Here is a 23,140-nt window from a genome sequence, read left to right as displayed (position 1 = left end):
CGTACTTTTCCTTTGTTTAAGGGTATTTGGGCAGTTTATTCTCTGTTATATTCTCAAGTAAACAATACATACAAGTACAGTACAGTATTTTCTGAGGAAACACTCGTACTTATTTTTTTTAACCCCATTCCCGATAACCCAGCATTTTCACAAACTCGGCCACCCTTCGGTCCACATTAGGCCGAGTTTTCGAGGTTCTACTGTATCTTGACCATTCAGACAAATACAACATTATTTATTTAAAAGTAATTCCAATTACAAATAGAAGCATTTATATCAAAGTCTTATTTTTCATTAAAATTTTCTTAGTACTGTGTTTGAATTTATTTTAAGAAATTAAACAAAGAGCATAAAGTAATAAGTTCTCAAAATAAAATTCTTTTTTTTCCAATTTATAGCAAAAAAGATTGTATATTTAATAATTTATTAAGAATTCCAATTAATAAAGTAAGTAGAATGCATGTAATAATTTATGATTAATAATTGTTCATATAAAATTAATACACAACTCTTAAAACTGGATGCATAAACATACAAGCATGTCAAAAGACCAGAATATCCAGCATCAAAAGAATATTTTAATAACTAAATGAACATTTTTGATCATTTTCGTTGGTCATTGTCGGATTTCAAAATGACAAAACATCAGTTTTATTTGTTGGGACCGTGTGTCAGAGGACATATGTATTAAAATAATTAAAACAACATCTATGTAAAGATGGGAAGGTGATGTCCATCAGTTAACCTCAAAAAAAGGACTTCCAAGACTGCAAAATTATCTCTGTCTTTGAAATTGATGGCAGTTGCTTTGTATATATATCTAGTTTTTCAAGATGTTTTAAGATGGGTCATATTCCAAGCTGTATATAAGATGTGTGCTTCTTAAGGGTGACATGAACATCATTCTTTGTGGTGAAGGCTGCTTGTATGGTGGTCAGTAGATCCTTTTTAATTGAATTCATATGCTGTTTGAGCAAAAAGTTTAATGAGCATGTAGTGGTACCTATAGATGCCCTTTTTTCATGAATCTGTTAGCTACTATAGGAATAGAATATACTCTAGGAAAATGTTTTTATCAGTAGGACCTTTTGCATTTTTGAGTAAGATGTGACAATGACACACACAATTTCACCAGCTTGGAAATCCTTCTTTGATGTACCCTACATTGATGGTCGTCACACCTTCCTCATCATTATGTAGGCCTTTTTTAATTTATTATTTTGATATTACGATATTTACCACACCAAGCTGTAATTCCTCATACTTATCATGTATTGACTAATGTATTGTGAAAGAAATTAGCATCTCACACTTATACAAATTTTGTAAAATTATACTTTGATATGAAATAATAATGTTTGCTTCATACGCTATGAAATACAAATTACTATATTGAAATAGGTATTTTTTTTTTTATATGTTTAAAACTTGTTTGTTTTAAATTAAACAGCTTGTCACCTTTATTGGCTTTTTTATATTGATTGCCTGTACGTTTTCGACACTCAATGAAAATAAAACTCAGGAAGTTGCTTCTCAATTAAAGCCAAAGATTGAAAATGAAGAAATAGGAAAAGACACAAAACCGATTGAAAATAAAATGTTTGATTCTTTAAATAAAGGTATTTAAAGTTAAAATTTAAATTATTTAAAATATTATATATTGTTAATTTTAAATTAATAAGTTAGATAAAGAAGTTAAAAATCAAGAAACGATTGATTCGAAACAAATAGTGAAAGAAGTTGCACAAAATGTAAAAGAAGAAAAAAAAGATAAAGGTAATTTAGCATTTTATTTTTATTGATTATAAGAAGAAAACTATAAAATAACAAATATATATGAAACTTTTTCTTTCTCTGTACACAATAAAAGGCCCTTCTTTGTATGCCCATTATAAGTTTGGCAATGCTCACGTTGGGACACTGGGTATCAGGAGATAGGGCTCAACCTATCCAGATCAAACCACCTATGAAAATTTATGAAATTCTATCTTGTATCAGAGTCATGTCTTCAGAGTGTAGGCCGACACTTTTATCATTTTGTCTATCTGGCCATCATGTTTTTCTACTATATAACTTCACAGTATACTGGTGTCTAAGTTTGGCCCCATAGGAATTATGTTGATCTTTGTTTATTCTTTTAAAGCTGAAGCATGGCATTGAGTAAGGAGGAACAAATTTGGTTATTTTAGTGATGAGAATGCTCGGTCAGTGTGAAGGAGCTGAAAAGGTTAAGTACATATAATGGTATTCAGCATTGTCTGACTTGTAACAGTATTATGTTCTTTAATTTTGTGACTTCAGTATCATTTTTCTACATAAAATCAATTATAGTTAAATATAATGAGTTTGTTAATGCAGACTGTACATTTTGAATTATATCAAAATGTATAAAATATAATTCTTAATAGATTATACTAACATTTGGTTAAAAATCAATCAGATTTAAAGAACTAAGTTTACAGAAAAACTATGTTAATATTAAATACAAAATACATCAATGGATAAACTAAAAATAGATACTATTATATTAAATAATTTTAAAAATTTCTGATAAATATATTTGAAAGTAAGGTAATTTTCCTATCCATTTCTTTTAATGTCTTTGGCTTGGCTAAAAATGAAAATTATGTAAACAAGTTAACAAGTTTATTAAAATATTTGTATAACAAATATAAATTTAGAATATTCTGGAGGAAAAGTCTGTCCCAGAGCAGGACTTGAATCTGCAGTTCTGCTTACCATGCAGATTTGGGATAATAAATAATCCAGAAGATCATTTGGCAATAATTGAATTGGTTTGTTGTATACCTTATTGGCATAATTTGGCCTAAAAGTAGCCAATTAACCTTTAAGATAGTTTAAATTAATATATTCTATGTTTGAAAGTGAATATTGGATGGAGGTCCAGTTAGCATAACTAGTAATGCATCTGCATAGTAAGTAGAAACTATAGATGCAGGTCGGTCTTTTATTTCAGAATTTTCTTAATTATTTTTACTTCAAATTAAAAATTAATTTCTAATGGTTACTCTTAATGTAAGCTGGAGGCATAATGATTATCTTCAGACCAAATTAGGATATTTGATTAATTAAAAGTTAGATTAAATTCAATCAAATTATTTAAATTTGTGATTGATTAATTCAGGCTTTGATTACATTGTTTATAATACTTATATATTTAAATTATATTTATTAATTTATGTGTATATATATTAATTATATAAATTTAATTTTGTTTTCATTTAGCATCAAGCGAGAACAAACGTCAAGAACCTCCCATACCACAAGAGTCCGAGAAGAACATGGTTAAACCAATAATTGTATAGTTATTTTTCTTAATATATTGAATAATAATAATAATTGTGTAATTTTAATTTAATATATTGTCATTTATAATATAAAGAAAATTTTAAAATAATTAAATTACTTTGTCATCTTTTAATATATTACAAATTAAAGTTGTTAGGGAAAATAAAATGATGATGATACAGAAAAACTCAATCATAATTACAGTAAAAACTCTTAGTACACTTCTCTAACAACTATGCCTCTTTTATAGGTTCATCTTGAAAATTCCTCAAAAATTTTTCATTAATTTAAATAGGAAATGACTACTCTATTGAATACATCTCTAGTATGAGCCCAGGCAAAAAGGCCTGAGCTGAAAATACTAATGAGTACACTTCAGTCAATAATCAGCAAGCATGCAGATTATAAAGGTTAAACAACCTTGTATTGGCTGAAATTTTGGTTGAAGTAAATTAAACTGAAAGTACTGTAAATGTTATTGTTGTGGCAGAGTTGCATTTTTGGTATCTTGAAGCTTGAACTGTTAGAGTACCTTTCAGTAATAAGCTTCTGCTTAATCATGTAAATTAACAGTACTTTTAATTTTGTAAAACCATTAAGACTAACAGGCAATCTCCCTACTGGCTACATTTCCTAATGGATCCACCTTTTGGAATTCCTGAAATATGTACTCATTAGGGAGGTTTTATTGTAAGTACATCTTTATTAGAATTAAAGGAGTTGATTGCTTGCTGTTCTTTCTTTTGGTTGTATGTTCTTTGGAATTAAGCACAAATTTGCTACAGAGAACTTATCATATTGGAACATTTTTTTGATGGTAAAAGTAGATTTTGTTTTCTATTTTTTATAAAAAAAAATGCATTTTGGGCCATATGCCCCTCTTTAGTCCTTATTATCTATAATGATAAAATTGTAATATAACTAATGGCGACAACTGGAACAACTGTGTTAAAAACGTAGGGTAAAACTGTAAAATTAAAAACTAAACCTTGCTAAAAATATAGAAAAAATTGACAAATAAAAGAAGTAAAAACATTAAAACCAATAAAAACATTAAAAACCAATAAAAAAAAAAAAATAAACCAATAAAAAAAACCAAGTTTTTTTAGCCAGTTTTTATTGGTTTTAATGTTTTTATGATTCATATTTATTATTTTGTTGTAATACAGTGAGTGATTGGTTAACGAACATAATCCGTTTCAAGACTTTGTTCGCTATCTGAATTGTTCGTTAACCGATTATCGATTTACCATAGGTTTCTATGGGAATTTGATTAATTCGTTCTGGAGACCCCCAAAAATAAAAAAAGTATATACTTTTTTACTACGTTTATTCATATGTAATAATAAAAATACATATATACACGGTCTTGCATTTTTATTAGTCATGTTTTTTCTGTTTGTGGGGGTTAAAGAATCTATCCAATGTCGATTGCTTTTCTGTCTTATTCATGATTTTTCAGAAGTAATTAATAGCATTGTAATTGTAGAGATCCCTAGGCCTATTAACCTCAACTTGGTTTGGATGCCATTTTAAGACCGTTGTTCTGACATCCTCCTACTTCTTCAAAAGATCTTTAATAGCAGATATCGGCATAAATCCGCATTTTCAGAAGAAAACGTAAAAGAATTGTTTCTGTCAGAAATACAAAAGGCTGGAATTACAAGGGAGAGTTTCAAAGTTCGGGGGAATACTATCCGATCAGTATATACTGGGTAGAACGTCGATGTCGACGTCTCCCGCGCTCCGAAAAGTTTCGAATTGTTGCCTGAAGACAAAGGAAGACCAATCGGTATTCATTATTTTACGTTGCTTCTTGTGTTTGTTCAGTGAAGTGCTCATTATCCGAACATATGTTCGTTGTCCGATCATAAAAATCTTTCGCGAAAATGTTCGTTATCCGATTTGTTCGTTAACCGATCACCCACTGTATTTGGCTTTTCAAAATAGTATATATTTAAAAGTAAAGAAAATTATCACTTTCTAGAATAATTTTTAAAATACATATTTATTAAATACATACATATATAATTTACGAGGGGTGTTCAAAAAGTATCGGACCTTTATTTTTCCCGCATAAACCAATGATGCATGGGAGGTCTCTTTCGGTGGAGTTGTGGAGGGGACAGTCATGCACAGTGCTGAATTTTTTCCCGCCTGCAGGAAGTGTCAGTCGCTGGCACAGCCTATGAGTAAGGACATGTAGTGAGCGCTTGTCGGATTCCACTAAGTTGGAAAATGACTGAACAACGTGAACAGCGATATTGCATCAAATTTTGTCAAAAGCTTGGTGATACTCAAGCAGAAATCATTCGCAAGATTCAGCAGGCTTTCGGGACGATCCTCAAGGCCAAAAAAGTGTGGCAGGTCCGGAGCAATGTCAAGGTCATGTTGACAGTTTTTTTCGACTCCCATGGGGTGGTGTATTGTGAGTATGCAGCACAAGGCCAAACCATCGCAAAGGAGTACTACCAGGAGGTCCTTTGTCATCTTTGTGATGGTGTGCGATGCAAATGACTGGATCTGTGGTCAACCAAAACTTGGCAGCTCCATCATGATAATGCACTCGCCCATTCTGCGCATCTGATTTGGACTTTCATCGCCAAACACAACATTCCTGTGGTTTGTCATGCTCCATACTCTCCCAACATGACTCCGTGTGACTTTTGGCTATTTCCCAAGCTGAAAATGCTGCTGAAAGGAATCCGATTTTGGTCAAGAGAAGACATTATGCGGAATGCAACAGACCAGCTGATGGCCATTTCAAAAGATGCATTCCAGCAATGTTTCCAGCAATGGCAGGAGCGCTGGGAGAAATGTATACATTACCAAGGAGACTACTTTGAAGGGGATTAGGGTTTCTTACTTCAAAATCAATAAATGTATTTTTGCCGACCAAATGTCCGATACTTTTTGAACACCCCCTCATATATTTAATTTTTATCAAATTTCGTTGTTTTAAATATTATATAACAATATTAAAAACATTAAAAATTTTCTAGGCAACGATAAAGGTGTTTGGTTATTAATTATATAGCAATAGATTGGAGTGATTATATAATTTAACTATTTTACATTTTTATTATGAAAATTATGATCATTTACGATAAAACAAATAAACTTTCTTCACAATAAATTAATAATAGATACATCATTTGCTATAACATTGTAGAACAAAGATCCAAAGTAGTCATGAGACTTGTAAATATGTGATTTGCCTTTCAGAAATTCTGTACTTGGTATATCGGTATACTCCTTAAGACGTGATATAGAAAGCATGTGTTTGGATGCTTAAAATAAACTGAATATGTGAACTTATAATGAGATTTTCTGTTTTTGACTAAATTTTTTCATAAAATAGTTTGCTTAGACATAATTGTATCTGTAAGGTAGATGAAGTATTAACTGTGTGTTGTCACAACAAAAAAAGTATACAAAAAAACTTGAAAATCTGTTCTACATACAATAGTTGTTTATGCTACCAAAAATGTTCATTTTAAATTACAGTGTTTGTTTTTGTGCTATATTTTTGGGTTTTGTTGTGTGTTAATACTTGTTATCTAGTCTCTTGAAGTTGTAAAGCTAGCAAAAAAGATTTTATATGTCTATTGTTAAACAGATATAACAATGTCCATTGCATTTATTTCTTTATTTATACTATGGTGGTATACATTACATCTTTATATTCAAATATATAACATTCACTACTATAGTAACCGATATAACATTCAATATGGGGATCAAATGAAGGCAGTTAATTATATATTGCTTTGAAAAGTATGTGAAAAGAAGTCACACTTTTAGATTGTGTTACCCAGTTTATTATTTTTGTCGTTACTTATAGGTAACTTATTGGTTTTAAAATAGTTTGTTTGATTTTTGATTGACTTGCATAAGTTCTATTCATTTAAGTTTAAAGTAAACTTTTTGTTTGATGTGTATAATTCTTACATTTCAGGATAAATCTCTCAAATCTCAAGATGCTCTTGATCCCGAAGCACTGAAAAAAGAAGATAAAGAGATAAATTCGCAAAAGAAGCAAGAAGAAAAAGAAGAGAAGAAAAAGGAAAAGAACTTAAAGAAAGAAGAAGAGCTTCTAAAAAAGCTTGAAGCACAACACATTGAACAGAAAAAGATCCTAGAAGAGCAGAAAAAATTGTTAGAAGAATTGAAAATGCATAAAGAAACTCACGACGAACAAAAGGCTAAAGTTAACGAACCCGCACCGGTTATAAAAGAGCAACAAGTTCAACCATCCGAGAATATTAATAAAGTGGTGAAAGTGTCTCCAGAATCATTTGTACAAAATATTCAGCCAATGGCTAATGAAAAATTGCAAGAACCTTTAAAACGTCCAGAAGAACAGTCAGTAAAATTACAACAGCAAAATCTGCCAAATCAGAACCCACTCCCCGAACAGAAGAATGTCGAACAAAAACGCAACATAATTGTAAAAGAACCAATGATTAAAACAGTAGATATCAAACCGGAAAATAAACCTGAACTCGTAGCTCGTTCGCAAGAACCATCATTTGTAAAACAGCCAATACAATTGGAAACAAATGCCGAAACAAAACCGGAACAGAAAATCTTACAACCCAATATGTATATTGTTAATAATGACATTCAACAATCCTACACCAAAGAACCCAGCAAACTGCTCGATGAAAATGCACAAGTATTAAAAGACGGACTTCAGCAAATAAATAAAAAGTATTTAAAAATTTCAGAAGAATCAAATATCTTAAAAAATAATAAAGAAATAGAACATGCAAAAAACATTTTATCTAAACCGATTCCATTTTTAAATCAAAACAACATTCCGAAACCCGACAAGATACCAAAAGACCAAGATCGGGTGCAGTCTTTGGATGACGTTCAAAACAAAACACTAAACAATGAGGAGAAAATTATAGAAATAAAAAATAACCAAGAATCATTAAAGAAAAAGAGGGAAGTAGAAACAAGCAAAGACGAATTACAGAATAAACAAATCGTGGAAAGTGGGAAAGCGGTCGACCAGGCACCCGTCGAGTCAGAAAACGCAGACGCCGCCCAAAAGCAGAACGTAAAGCCCGAAGTCAGTAGCGCGGCTTCTCCCCTCAAGCACGAGATGAGAAGATTGTTATTTCACAACAGATGAGAATAACTTTCATACTTTGAAATGGGTAAAAGTGTTCAAGTAAGCCATTTTGTGCAGTAAATGGCAAGAACAGACCAATGGAAAATGTCCACTTCTGTGATACAAATGCAAAATTTCAGGTTTTATAAAAAAAAAAAAAAAAATGTATATGACATTTTACACAATGAAGTTTACAGACATAAATTTTTTGAGGATAAAATATTGTAAAATGATGACATTTTTTAAAGCATAACAAGATTAATTGTAACACAACAATAAATACATTAATATAAAACTAATACCTCCTTAAAGATGTGTTAAGAAGTTATTAGTTTGTTGTGTAAATAATTAATTATATTATAAATAAAATATTTATATTTTAATGCAAAGTTCAATAGATACACTCAAAATAATTTAAAATATCAAAAGTTATTCAAAGTAACTTGATGTTTGATTACAATTAAGGTATAAATGTTAATTTTAAATTGAATTTGAATACAGATGTGATTATTCAGTTGGGTATTTTTGATAATTTATTTTATTTTTTAATAAGGCCAATTTAAATTAAGTGGAAGCCCACTTCTCAGAAAAGTAGAGACGTCATATTTTAATGAATAATTTTCCTTTTGACCTCGAATCAGAACAAGTTTTTGTACGATTGGAGAAGTTACGCAGGAAATTCCGTATTTCCTTGATCTTTTGTCAGATTAAAAGTCACTTTTGTAGGATGACTTACGATTCGATTAAGTTTATAACAACAACAAAAAAATTTAAATATTGCCCATAGAAGTTACGTCATTATAATATACTATATAGCCCAGAAATAGCCTAAATTATCCTTTAAAATGATACAAAAAAAATTTAATAATTTTATAAAATAATCATATAATAATAATAATAATACGTATTTCTATTCTGGTATATTTTATTTAAATTATTTTGAAAAAGTTAAAAAAGTGCCAGACGATAATTTGTAAAGAATATTCGGAGCGCCACCTAAGTTTTTCGTAAATTTATTTTTTCTTTTTATTTTTTTATTTATTTTTTAATGTATATAATTTGCTCAGCGCTTGCGCCTTGGAGAGGAGCGCTGACTGGCAGACGGTATAGAGACTAGTTGCCGTCAAACGATTAAAGGAAGATGGCCGACGAGCAAGAGGTTGTCAATACCGAAAATCAGTCGACGTTTCCGACAAAATTTAGAGCGAGAAAAGGTGCTTTAAAGAAAAAAAATATATCGCTCGTTAAAGATCATAAGTTTATTCCAAGGTTTTTTAAACAACCGACGTTTTGCAGCCATTGTAAAGATTTTATTTGGTGAGTTCTTTTACCCTTTTTTTTCCTCATATTAAAGTTTAGTTGTTTATTATTCCACGTTTACGTTCGTTTATAAGTTCTGTAACGTTATACGCTTCGTAGACACTGTTAATTTGTAGTAATAGTCCGGTGATTATGAAGCATTAAGCTGTATAACTATGTGTGTATATATATGTAGCACACACAACACATACAATACATACATATCACACAGTATACACTACAGACACACACCCCATACATTATACTCTACACACATCACACACACAATGTATATATATATATATTATATAAATAAATACTGAACTTAGCTAGTATATAGATATATTGGCTAAGTTCAGCATTTATATAATATATATAATGGATTCCTGTTCTTTTTAAGATTGGGAAGATATTTTGGATTAACTTTAACAGCTATTCTAAACTTAAACTTGGCTTATATACACATTCATTTGTTTACATACATTTTAACAGAATTTAACATTGAATTTATCATCAGAAATAAAAAAATCTCACATGACTTCTGTGTATTAAAGATTTGATTTTGTAAGATGTTTAAAAATATATTTAAGCCAGTTTATTGTATAAGTTGTTGTTTTAAAAAAGAAAAAAAAATATGAATAAGCTATAAAATTTGGTGTCATTTTGAGATTTCATTCATGAAATAGCATGATGTTTGTTATTCATACATTTGTAATTTGATACACACAATTCTGAGGCATAAATTACTTTAAATGTAATTTGTTTATGTTGTTGTTTTCAGTTAAAATCTCTAAAACATTTATAGTCTTTAAAATATTTAATTTTATGTTATATTATTTAAATTAACTCTTTTCTTTTTAGTTTCTTTTTTTTCTGTAGACTGGCATCTGTAAACAGGGTTATATTGCATAGACAACATACTCTATCTTTATTATGATAAAGTTCAAAGGTTGAATGGTTATATTTCATCCTTACAGTAGTAAGTTTTATATTTTCTTGTAAACAATTTATCAAATTTGCCTAAAATCATCCAATCGTGTCATTTATACTAAGTTCTGTTTACGTAGGCTTACTTAGAAATCAGTCGAAATAGTTAAAGAAAAAAAGAAAAATAGCTACATCATTGAGGAAATTAATCTTTATTTATGTCTACATTTACTCAATTTATAAATTCTGTAGAAATTTCAACGATTAATTAGCTATTTTATTACTTCTACTAATTACCAGTTACATAATTTGTTTTGGAATTTTATGTTTAGCCGATTGTTTTATCATTTAAGAGTGGAAGGGATTTTTCTAAGCTTGTTAAGTAGGTAATACTTGAGTCATTCAGACCGAGCTAGACTTAATAACTTGTTGGCTGAAGTTCTGGCATTTAAATGATGTGAAGAGTATAAACACGTTAAAGATATGGCACTTTACCAATATGTACGAAACGTGTTGAGAAAGACATTGACCTATTTTTAACAGGCAGGAAAAAAAAGGGAGGGACGAAGTTAAAGAAAAAAAAAAAAGAGGCAAAAACTGTAAGGGAATTTAAGAGTGGACGTCTGAAAATAAATGTTTTAACTACTAATCTCTTGGGATTTTATGTCCTTGACTTGTACTGTTGACAACCATAATTGTGCAATCGCTCGAGTTACGACCTTCTTTCTCACTGTTATACACTATTATTGTATTGCAGATTGTGATAGGTGATACGTTGCATTAATTTGTAAATTAATTAATTTTTTTTTATTATACTTTCAATAAATAATAATTTCTAACTGCGCATTTCCCATGTTTTCGAGCCAGGAATCTTGAAGATAAACGAATTTCACAGCTGGAAATACAGTAGAAATATATATATATATATATTTGGAATCGATTTTACTATCGGAATTTTAAGGAATTTCTCGGAATATATTGTTGCGTTTCATTTAAAATATCATTACTCGAACCAGTACAGGTAAGGTATTAGCATCACCTGCACAGTAGCAACATCCCGTTAGCACGTTGCCATGGTTACTGCCATCATATCTTGGTACATCGCCTACATACTTTAACATCCCACGTTTATATATTGAAGCTAAACGTGTTTATAATTTACAAATCTTTTTTTATTTTTTTTTTATTTTTCATCTTATGTTTGCTTATAGTGAATGCGTGAAATTAAATCTTATGTTAACACCTACATCAACTAGAATTTCTATTTTCTACTGAATTATTCCTTGGTGGAAAATGTTGTATAGTGAAAGTGAGTGAATAGATTATATTGGTGAAAGAGCATTATTTCTTATTTGTTTGTTTAACGTATCACTCTCGATATTTTTGTCTTAAAATATCCATTCCTGTTTTCTTTTCTTCGTTACTCTTTCTAAATTATTAATTTAAAAGAAAATATATATATATATATATATGTATATTAATTTAGCTGTGGAGGACGTCTTGACAGTTTTATATCATGATCCAGCAATAATTTACCCCCTTTATTCGTTGATTTAATGCTTATAAACACGTTTAAAAAACGAGAATTTATTATATTCAGAATTCATTCCAAAAAAATCTGGGTTTTCTGATAGCTCTACGAATTTTTTATATAAATAACTGATTAAAATTTGACTATACAGTTACATATTACGCTCTCTGGAATGAAATATGACCAATAACACTGCAGAAAATTTATATTTATTTATATAAAATCTATTTATTTTATAGGGAAATTTTAAAATCTAATCGAGGAGTTAAGTTTCTTCGAATTTGTAATACATTTAAATTAGGAAATTACTATTAAAAAAAAAGCCTTGAAGAACTCGTAAATTTTGCGAATGATTCATAAAAGTTTAGTGAGTTAAACTTGGTTTTTCTTACATTTAAATCCCTATATTTGTATCCAGATGTGTGTCTTTACACACGTGCAAGCATAAAAATAATGTAATTAAAGCAAGTATACATAAACACATCTACTGTGCATAATAATGAGAAGAATTCTGTACACTTTTCTTATCTGTGTTAAGTGATAGATAGGCCTTAAAATTCAATTACGTGAAGTATTACTGACGCTGATGATATTCTTAACCTCGAATAGACAACTTAGAAGAGCAATTTATCATGTGATTTCTCTTTGAAGGTCAAATTATTTGTAATTTCTCGTGCTGTTGAACGTTAAAGATACTTGTATAGAGGCCTAATTCGACTAATTTCTTTTATAAGAGCAAGTGTTGCGAATTTATGGACAGATGCTGCAGTAAATCAGAAAATCAGTTAAAAATATATAGGGAGTATTTCATATAATAATTGAATTTTAAATAGTTTAAAATGTATGCTAATATGAAATACATCTCGTATGCTTTATTTTATAACCGTGTGTGTGTGTGTGCTTTAATTTCTGGCTGCTTAATTCTAGAAATTTTTATTGAAAATCCGATAGTATTGAACTTTTTTTTTATTATTGGATTATTGGAAGTAACAAAAATTCCTGTAAGAGATTTGTTTGTTTTAAATATTTTTCCGTTAATTTTTTCCTTGTTTTTACATTATTTTCACATGGTTAAATTCTACGACTGCTGAAATATTTTGATTTATAATTCGGATAAATGATTTTTTAACGCATCCACATGTTAAAAATAGAAAAAATTTTCATAAAATGTCAAAATTTAATCATTACTAAATCTGGATTTTTAATGGGAATCTTATACTTCACTCTTTAAAAGTTCTTTGTCATTATTATTATTACTCGGAGTTACGGTAGTGCTATTTAGTATTGTGGCAGTGTAAATTTTTTATAAAAAATGTTCTTGACACTTTATTAATAAGGTTATATTTGTTAATGAGTTTATATTGAGTTGAATGTCGATTCGGATTGCAAACAAGAGCATATCCTATTGAATTACGCATTGTCGTTATACACGACAATGCGTAATTCAAATACATTCATGGAAAAGCACTTCTTTTATCTGCGTAGGTCGCGATGACAGCTGCAGTATTATATTATTTAATAAATTTGCTCCCGGTGAATAAAGGTAAGAAGTGGTTTATCCTGTCCGTGAATCAGGAGCAGTTGGGGTTTTCTTCCCCGTTGCTTGGTGAACAGCAGGAAACACATTAGTACTGGAGTATGCAGGCTTGCTAGCTATTGTAGGAGGGTAAAATCTTATATGAAGTAGTGTAATTTCATAAAGTCTCTCTTGTTGCTCCGGCTGTATTATGGTAAGAAGTGGTTGATGCTGTCTGTGAATCTGGAGCAAGTTGTAGTTTGCTAGCTATTATACTATAAGAAGATTGAAACTTTGAATTACAGACAAAACAGGAATCGGTTGAGTCTTTATATTGGCAAAAACAAGAGCAACTCAGTGAGAAGATCGAACGAAGAAAACAGAGATTAGATGGATTGGATTGAAGAATAAGAGATCCAAAAAAAAAGTACGAAAATGCAAAAGATCTTGGCCCTACATCGGATTAAAAACGATTGATGGAGAAAGATATTATCAGAAATTTGTAAATATGTATGAATTCGAAGTATACAAACGATTAATCATCGTTAATCATAAATGATTAATGATTAAAAATATTCGGGCGTGCCCTTTACTTTATCAATTTCCGTGTTTTCGTATAGATCAAATATAAATTCTTAGGTTTATCTGAAGATTTTTTATTATTTTCTTTATTTTCTAAGATTCTTCATATATTTATTTCTTTGAATCAATCTCAAATTTAAATGTAGATGCATTATCAATTATTATAAGAATGTTTTTTTTTTTCTGAATTTAGTTAGATTTTATGAATTAACAAACTCCAGTTATTAGTTTATCATTAGTTCTATTGTATTTTTTTTTATCCTTACATCTACCAATTTAATTGCAAGCTTACATATTGAATTTTGCAAAATAACCATTAAAAATTAATCTGATTTAGAAACGTTGGTTATATTTTTATTAATGTTTTTGTTGATAATTAAATATTTCAATTATTGCAAGAGATACAGAAAGTAACGGCTGATATCTGAGAATAAATTGAGATATTGATACGAATTTGATCATCTGTAGAATCGTTTTTGTAAGATCTTCAACGAAATTTTTCCTCTGATCCTGTTACTGGATATTACAGTTTAAGAAATACACAATTCCTTTGAGTTACTTAATAACGTTTTACAGTATTTCCATATTTAACTTCTAAGTTTTAAGGTAAGAATCAAATTACTACGATCAGAAAAATATGATAAACGACGTCTTGTCATTTATTACATACATTTACGTAGACCTTCGTTATATTTTTAAATCTATTGTTTATATTTTCAATGGATTGTGATTTACTCAACTGTATAAGTTTTGATTATCCAATTGTTTAGTTGAGTTAAACATGTGATTGATAGAATATTTTTTTTCCCCATGGTAGAATTTGGCATTGAAAACAATTGGAAGCCAAGTAAATTTACATACAATTGACTCTGTCGTCGAATCACATGAGCCAAATATTGGGATTATATTTGGAAATGCAAGATTCGAATCTTACATTGTATAAAGACATCAATGACATGATTGTTCTTTCATATATAAGCCTATATATAGGCCTATGTGTATCTTCAGAGTGGCTTTGTAAAATCTTTATCTACTACTTTATGCAAAACACGATAAATGAATGTAAATTTTGCTTTAAAATCGAATAGAACAAATTTAATAATATATCTTCCGTATAAAAAGTCTTATTTAATTATAGCTATAGTTAAAATTTATATATAAAATTATTTCTTCTAAATTCGATTCCTCCTCTTAAAATTGAAGATAAACGGAGAAATATCTAGAATATTGCAATAATTGAATGCAAAAATTCAATAAAGATGTATAACACATTGAAAAATCTTTTAAAAGTAGTGCGAAATTTTTTTCGTGTCTGTATTTCAGGAAGATCTCTAAATTTGCATGGTGTTAATCACAAAATTTGATTATTTATGATCATTTATATGATTTAAATCGCATTTTTTTGAGCCCAACAATGGTCGTGTGGATAAAACCATTGAACATTGGTAGTTGATCTTGGATTCTCGTGTAACCAACGGGCTAGTCACGTGAAGTTTTCCGGGTTTTCTTCACGGGTTTAATATCTAAGTAGAGGCCATAGAAAGTCCTCCCATCGTCAAATCGTCGTGTGTTGTCACGTGTCTAACATGTAAATAGGAACCAGTTTCTCATAGGAAGTCTTCCCTCTTGGCTTATCCCATTGATCCGATCCAACTCATTTCTATTTGATGAATTGTTATACGGTAAATTATTATTCCAAATTTCACAACATGACTTTTTTGTGCACGTGTAGCTCTAATCTTAATTTCAGTGTTGAAGTTAAGCTATAGAAAATAGTCTTGTAATCTATGGAAGATGCAAAACCTTTCAGAGTTCGGAGGGCCCAGGTCACTTACCTTTTCGAATCCTTTCAATATATTAAATTCAAAACAACGTTTAAAGAATATATATATATATTAATAATTAAATATGACAAAAATAAAGGATATTTTAATATGTAAGAAATGCAACGGAGTGAATAATTCGTAACATATATTTTCGAAGGTCTGTGAGTAAGAAGCATATGCCAAATGCCCTTGCAGGCCACTATCATAGGCTCTTCATGAGTTTTCACTTTTAATATTTCTATAATAGTAAGATTCGTTTAGCAGAAGCTATTATAATTAAGACAATTCTACATCAATTTGTAGAGAAAATCATGTAAGACATTCACTTGATTCTATCTTATACAATAGCCTACGTAGACTGAAGAGTTACCGTATAATGTTATATTTTAAAATGAGAATTCGTGTTTCAATCTGTTTTTTTTTTTTTTTTTTGTTTTTGTTAAAGTATATTGAACAAAATATTTTGTTTTTTATCATTAATTTTATTGCGTGCATGCGTTTATTTATGTAAAGCAATGCTATAACGTGTTTATATGCATGCAATAACATTGTTTTGAGAGTGAGAAGTAAATAGATTATGATTTAATTTTAAATTATTGTTGAATGTATCGGATTAGATCAACTTTGTATTCATTAATACATTTGACTAGTGGCCAAGTGTATAAAAAAAAAAGCCAATGAACACAGGTAGTTTGGTCGTGGGTTAGCAACACGTTCCATGTTTCCTTCACGTTTGTAACACCAAAATAGGGGCCATTTTTACACAGGAAGCCCTATCTGGAGGCATCCCCCCTCGGCAGATCGCGTGGACCTATATAAACATTAACGCACGAGAAAAAGTATTGATTTACGTAAAATTCAAGAAGATTTTGGTATATATTTTCCAGAATTTTAATATAGAATATCATCTTTATAGCGTGCTCTTATAATAATTGAAAATTATCAGTCTAGAAAGTTAGTATTTGCCCTTTTCTTGAGTGTAGTTTGCATAATTAAGTATCCTCTGCAAAAATGGAAACGCTCGTTTCGATACCAAACGTTTATATTATCGATAATTTTAATTTAAATTTTCAATTATTAAATAATTAAAAGAAAATTAACACTACGAGATGGGAATATTTTATCGACAAAAACGACGATAATACGTTTGGATTTCAGTAAATTACACCAAGTTTCAAATTACGTTTCCAGTAAATTTATTCGCAAATTGAAAATACAGATTACATTAATCATTTCCTCTTCAACGTTTAAAGATGATATTTTAATATCACATTTAATATGGAAAGGCCATACAGGATATTTCGTAATATTCGTTACGAACAGGTGATTTCACGAAGGGAAATATGACATAAAAATTCATACAAACTCTGGGTTTTTTTTTGCTCTTGTTTTTTTGAAAAATAACTTTAAAACTTCCGGAAATTGTAACTATTAATAGAGGTCTAGATACGTAATCAAGGACGTAATGTTCAGAAGAATGAATGATCGTACTAAGTTAATTAAGTATCGTTGAACGAATAGGAACTTACACATAACTTGAAGAATGTAACGCAATCGAATATAAATAATCCATTAATATTAAGTTTCATGACATTTTAATTACTTTTTTTTTAAATTCAGTGCATTACAAATACCGTTTCGAATGTATTTTCGTATAATTTTATTCTATTTTTCTTATTCTGTTATTGGTTATCGAACTGTCAATCGCGATTTCTGAAAATGACAGCGAAAAAGTCTTCTACGCCAGATTCCCCCAAGAATTAAGAGCTGAAATTTAGAAAATTATATTCTAGACGTTCTTATTTTACATTTTAGAATCATTTCCCTTTGGCTTCTTTCATATATTTCAAAGTTTTTCATATGTGCATCATGTATCTTGATGGATGATGTATGGAAAAGGAAATTTGTTTAATATTGTAACCAAGAGGAAAAGTTTGAAGTTTAATTATTTGTAATACGTGTCTCTAATTAATGATACTAAAAAAACAAAACAAAGGCACGACGTTAATTTTTTATTAAATTTCATGTAGAAATCTCGAGTAAATTTCTATATTTCTGTGTAGATAAACAGGCAGACAAACCGTTTGATAAGAATTGTTAATTTCGTTCGTTTTTTTTTTTCTGTTTTTCTTTCAAAATTTCTGCTCGTTTGACTAGAGAAAAAAGTTAAGCATGGCAATTTCTCGTTGCTTTCCATGCTCCATCAGAATCTATAAAAACTTGGCCCCTTTCAGAATTCTTGTGAAATTCTCTATTCGTGTTTTCTCCCCAATTTAGAAGTATCGAGTTTGATTTTTAAGGCTTATAAATACTAATTAGTGTATCTTAAAGAAGCTTATTCGTTTGGATTAATAAAAATTAATATGTTAAGTAATTAAACATTAAATTTGCGGACTTAAAAAATCTAGTTTACTTATAACTTTTTTAAAACGAAATATCCATTATAATCCGAAAGTATCCATCCAACTATTTGCATGTTAGATACAGGAAGAAACCCCGATATTTCGGAGTTTCTTCCTGTATCTAACATGTAAATAGGGACAATTTTCCATAAAGACCACGTGGAGTTTTCCGTATTTTCTTCACTTGTAACACCCAAATAGGGACCATTTTCCCATAGAAAGTCCTGTTGGTGTATCCCCCCCTTAATTAACAGTTAACTACATTAATTCTATAATTCTGCATGTCTACATGATTTTCTCCCATGAAATAATAATTGTTAAAGTTATAATAATTATGATAGTTAATTAAATTAAAATATATACAGTATTAACATCTTCAATTGTAATAAAATATTATTACTATTTTGTGATTGAAAGTTATGTACTAAAATTATATTTTGTGAATATGAAATTCTTCAATTCTGTAAATAATTATTAAAGGAATGCCTTATTGTGAATAATAAGTTAATTATTTACGAATAGTATAATGACATACGGCTAATAATTAAATAATTTTCCAAATATTAATGTTAATAACAGTTATAATGATGTATAATATTCACTTAACTAAGTGCTCTAGAATGACATTTAACCATCTTCGTTAATTAATTAAAATTAATAAAATTTTTGAAGTAGCATGAATTTCTTTTGTAAATTTGATATTTTATTATTTGCAAAACTATTTTGCCATTTCTTGAAAGACGAAGTGTGGATATGGAATATTTTCATTAATAATAATACATTTTTTAGTTTATGCTATTTTGAGGCATTTTAGTTTTTGTTTTATTTCTGGGTATTCTCACACGTTGTTCTTCGAGTGTGAAAAATGATATATTAAGAAAGATCTTTAGTTTAAAATCACTCAACTAAGTGTAAACTGAGATGAATGATGAGAAGTGATATATTATAATCATTTAAGAAGAGATAAAGTTGACAACAGTGATAGCAGAAGAACCATCCATCCATCTGGATACATTTGTTCTCGCTTCTGTGTTATCCTCTAGTGATATAAGAGCTACTTTTGCTGCATTTTATTGTCTGTACGTCGACCAAATTTTCGGCAGCTTTATAATAAAACTGGGTTAAAATATATGGAATTTTATGAATTTTAGAATGTTATTTGGTTCGTGGCAACGAGGGGTGCCTCCCGGGATGACTTTCATCCATTCGGCAAGTGTGGGCGAATTTAGAATGATGTATATATCTTACACTTATATAAATTATATTAATTAATTTAGAGACATAACGAGTTTTAATAATACTTAAGAAGAGAGAGAATAATTTATAATGCGAGCTTTCTGCAGGCTTTTATGTATTAAGCATTTTATCACGAGTTAATTATTTACATAATTAAAGAGCATAATAAGATTATTCGCATTGATCCACTCTATTGATGTCTGATCCTCACTGAATAATTTATATTCCTTGTATATTACTAAAGAGGCAGAAGGAAATAATGCAGAGAGTTTTGATCATATTTATCGTTCGATATTAATTTACCTAGAACGAAATTCGTGAAATTTTTAATTTAAATCCGTTCAAATTCTCGATTATTTAATTTTCATCCATTCGTAAAAGATCCAAAATTCGAATAATAATAAATTGAATATGATTAATATGAAAATGAACATACAGGATGCCCGATAAGTCTGAAAATATACAAATTATGCTGGTCTTTGTTTATTCTTTTACATGTAAAGCATGGTGCTGCCTAAGGAGAAACAAATTCCAAGTTTACTGTATTTTAATGGGAGACCAGCAACCAGCGTAAAGTCTCCGAAGAATTTAAAACGGGTTGCATGCACCGCTTTTTGTGATTGATGGGAAGTCTGGATGCATCTTTTCAAACTGTGGATCTACCGGATGCAACCTTTTAAATTGTGGATCCCACTATCAAAATAACTTGAATTCTCTCTTCCTCATATAGCGTCATGTTTTCTTGTTAAAGAATAAAGTTGAACCTAACTCCTGTGTGTTTTCATATGGGACACCCGGTATACTGTATACCAAATAATTTTCAGTACCTATTGAGTAATTACGAGAAAAATTAATTCCTACAACAAAATCTACAAATGCATTCAGTCTTAAACTGATAAACATGAAGATTTCTGCTGCTGCTGCTTGATTAAATTATTAATACATGTATATAAATTCCAATCTTTACGTATTTCAAAGCCGGATTGTTAACGCGTCGCTATCAATTTACTTTCTTCGACTGGTAAATAATTTCCAACCAGATGAGAAAAATGTTCTATCGATTGAAAGAAAACACAAGGATTATTCTTAAGGCTACAATTTTCTCGGAAAATTTAGTTGCCAGTTGTAATCAAAATGACTTAACCCATACGAAGATACCCATTCTAATTTTATCATCACGATTACTTATTAGTTAAATACGTAAGTCGCGTGGATAACAACGTGATAAGCTGCTCCCTTTCAGTATTCGAAAGAAATTAAGATAATAAGGGAAGATTATGCATGCCCATGCTAACTGAATATTGATAGCTTCGTGTAATTACTATATTCAGATTATCTTACCACTCTCGAATACGAATCCTCGTTAAGTAGTTATATATTTAAGGTTTGAAAGGTGGTAAAAATTCAGGATAGAGGGTGAAGTAACGTGTAACTTATAAAAGAGGTGTCTTTTTAAACGCTTTTATTAACTTGCTCTGTATCGTGTCCTGAAATCTTGCAACTCAAATTTCATTCACTTATAATTAAGATAGAAAGCTGAAACTTTGAAGACGTACAGTACATCATTTCAGGGGGTAACCCACCTTCACGATTTTTCCCATCCTCAAACCAGATAAACACAACTAAATGTAGAATTTACTTATGATTTGTGTGTGTGTGTAAATGCACTAACTATATGGATCTAAAAAGTGTAAAGGCGTAAAAGAATGCGTTTTAATACTTTTTAGATCTATGAAATTTCAACGAATTGGTGGAATTTTGAGTTTACTGTATTGTGCAGAAAATTAGTCGCAGCACGTTCTGTTAAATTGGTTTGAAAAATCCTTATAAAAGCTACTTTTCCATTCTAAATTCGAGTGCTATGGTACAGATGATATACAGGGTGTAAGTAATTAAAGTACACAATTTCAAAAAGATATAACTCTGGAACTAATCAACAAAATGGCGTCACATTTGGTTTATGGAATTTTATTTAAAAACAATAGAATTAGTTACAAAAATGTCCTCCAAGACGGAAAATTACGCTGCAACACTGTCATGGATAACGCAAAATGCCTCAGAACTTAGGATGCCGTACGGTTAAGTAACAGTAAGCTCGATATACAAACCACCGTTGCCGCAACTTGCCGAAATCGTACGTTCAACCACTGCATGCAGTTCATTTGCATAAACAATTACGTTATCATGTTGCCGACAGCAGAACCAACACAACAAGCTTGCCGTTGCGTAATCATACAGTGTACCGCGTGTATCTTAAGCTTTGAGATGTTTTGACTTATCCACCAAAGTGTTGCAGCGCCATTTACCACCCTAGCGGACTAACTTTTTTTTGTTTCGAATAAAATTCCATCACCGTAGACGTCGTTCTGCCGATTAGTTCACGAGTTAATGCCAACACTAATTACCAAAATCCGTGTTTTATACAATGTATAAATCTATTTGTGATTTCTTTATGAAATAATCGATTGATTCAATACTAGATCGAATAATTCCAAGTCAATACTGTAATTTGATAAAATTAAAGCCTGCGATAACTTTATTATAAATATGTATATATTTAATGGAAAATCAAGAAAGTAAATTTCTCTTATCTCTCTTCGAGTAAACTAAATATTATTATTATAGAAGTTTATCAAGGATATAGAAAATGGAACACAGATTAGTGCTTACTATACTGATAGTTTCTCTGATACTGAAGGATTTAAAAAAAATTCCAACGTTGAAAATTGAGATAAAAGTATTTAAAGTAATCATTAATTAAACAGAATATCAAATACTGCGAGATAAATTTTTAACAGATAAATAAATTAATTTGATTTAATTTTTAAAATATTCCCAAATTAGGCTAGGCTCTACTACTTCCTTGGAGATGGTAGAAGGCAATGGGCCAAAAGTTCATTTTGAAACAATCGAAGAAAGGTTACTCATCGCCGATTTACTTGGACAAAATTATAAAAATTCAGCAGGGAGTCGCGTAACTTTTTCGGCAAATAAGTTAAAATTGTCTTTGTGGCCATCTGAAACGAGTTTTATTTTAAAAATTGTGAATGATAAAAAGGGGTTAAATCTTTATTAAATCCGTTCACACTCGATTTACGACAAGTGACCTTCGGTCTATCTTACGATCCTCTCGATCTTTAATCACCAAAATTTAATAGTATCAATGCAACTAACACACGAACCTCCCAAAAATTTTCAGAAAATTTCGACAAAAGGCACAACAGTTATTAAGTTTCAAAGTGGGTGGACAAAATCGAACCCCCCCACACACTAATATCCATATATACAGAAAAAAAAACCCAATATTTCACGCACTTCTCGAGGTTCCAAGGGGCCATTTTTTTGACTGATCGCCATATTTTCTATCTGTTAATTCGTTAACTTCCTCAA

At 29.8% G+C, this 23,140-nt stretch overlaps 2 protein-coding genes across 3 annotated transcripts in view; both read left to right on the top strand.

Moving 5' to 3' along the window:
• The window catches only part of LOC111613127 (putative sodium-coupled neutral amino acid transporter 10), a 50,156-nt gene extending 41,494 nt beyond the window's left edge, over positions 1 to 8,662 (top strand). The window contains exons 11-14 of the mRNA XM_023354450.1: positions 1,451 to 1,619; positions 1,687 to 1,776; positions 3,247 to 3,320; positions 7,268 to 8,662. Coding sequence (XP_023210218.1) covers positions 1,451 to 1,619; positions 1,687 to 1,776; positions 3,247 to 3,320; positions 7,268 to 8,452 — 1,518 coding nt within the window. The 3' untranslated portion in view covers positions 8,453 to 8,662. The remainder of the gene's footprint in view (positions 1 to 1,450; positions 1,620 to 1,686; positions 1,777 to 3,246; positions 3,321 to 7,267) is intronic.
• Positions 8,663 to 9,358: 696 nt separating this feature from the next.
• The window catches only part of LOC111613114 (protein kinase C-like), a 33,769-nt gene continuing 19,987 nt past the window's right edge, over positions 9,359 to 23,140 (top strand). The window contains exon 1 of one of the 2 annotated variants that reach the window (XM_023354443.1): positions 9,359 to 9,748. In XM_023354443.1, coding sequence (XP_023210211.1) covers positions 9,573 to 9,748 — 176 coding nt within the window. In that variant the 5' untranslated portion in view covers positions 9,359 to 9,572. The remainder of the gene's footprint in view (positions 9,749 to 23,140) is intronic. The other variant, XM_023354436.1, reaches the window with a different exon arrangement.

This window comes from Centruroides sculpturatus, unplaced genomic scaffold (genome assembly GCF_000671375.1).
Source record: "Centruroides sculpturatus isolate CEXI.00-Female unplaced genomic scaffold, Cexi_2.0 scaffold134, whole genome shotgun sequence".
Classification (NCBI taxonomy): domain Eukaryota; kingdom Metazoa; phylum Arthropoda; class Arachnida; order Scorpiones; family Buthidae; genus Centruroides; species Centruroides sculpturatus.
Note: the sequence above shows the minus strand (reverse complement) of the source record. Positions and strands in the feature narration are given on the sequence as shown.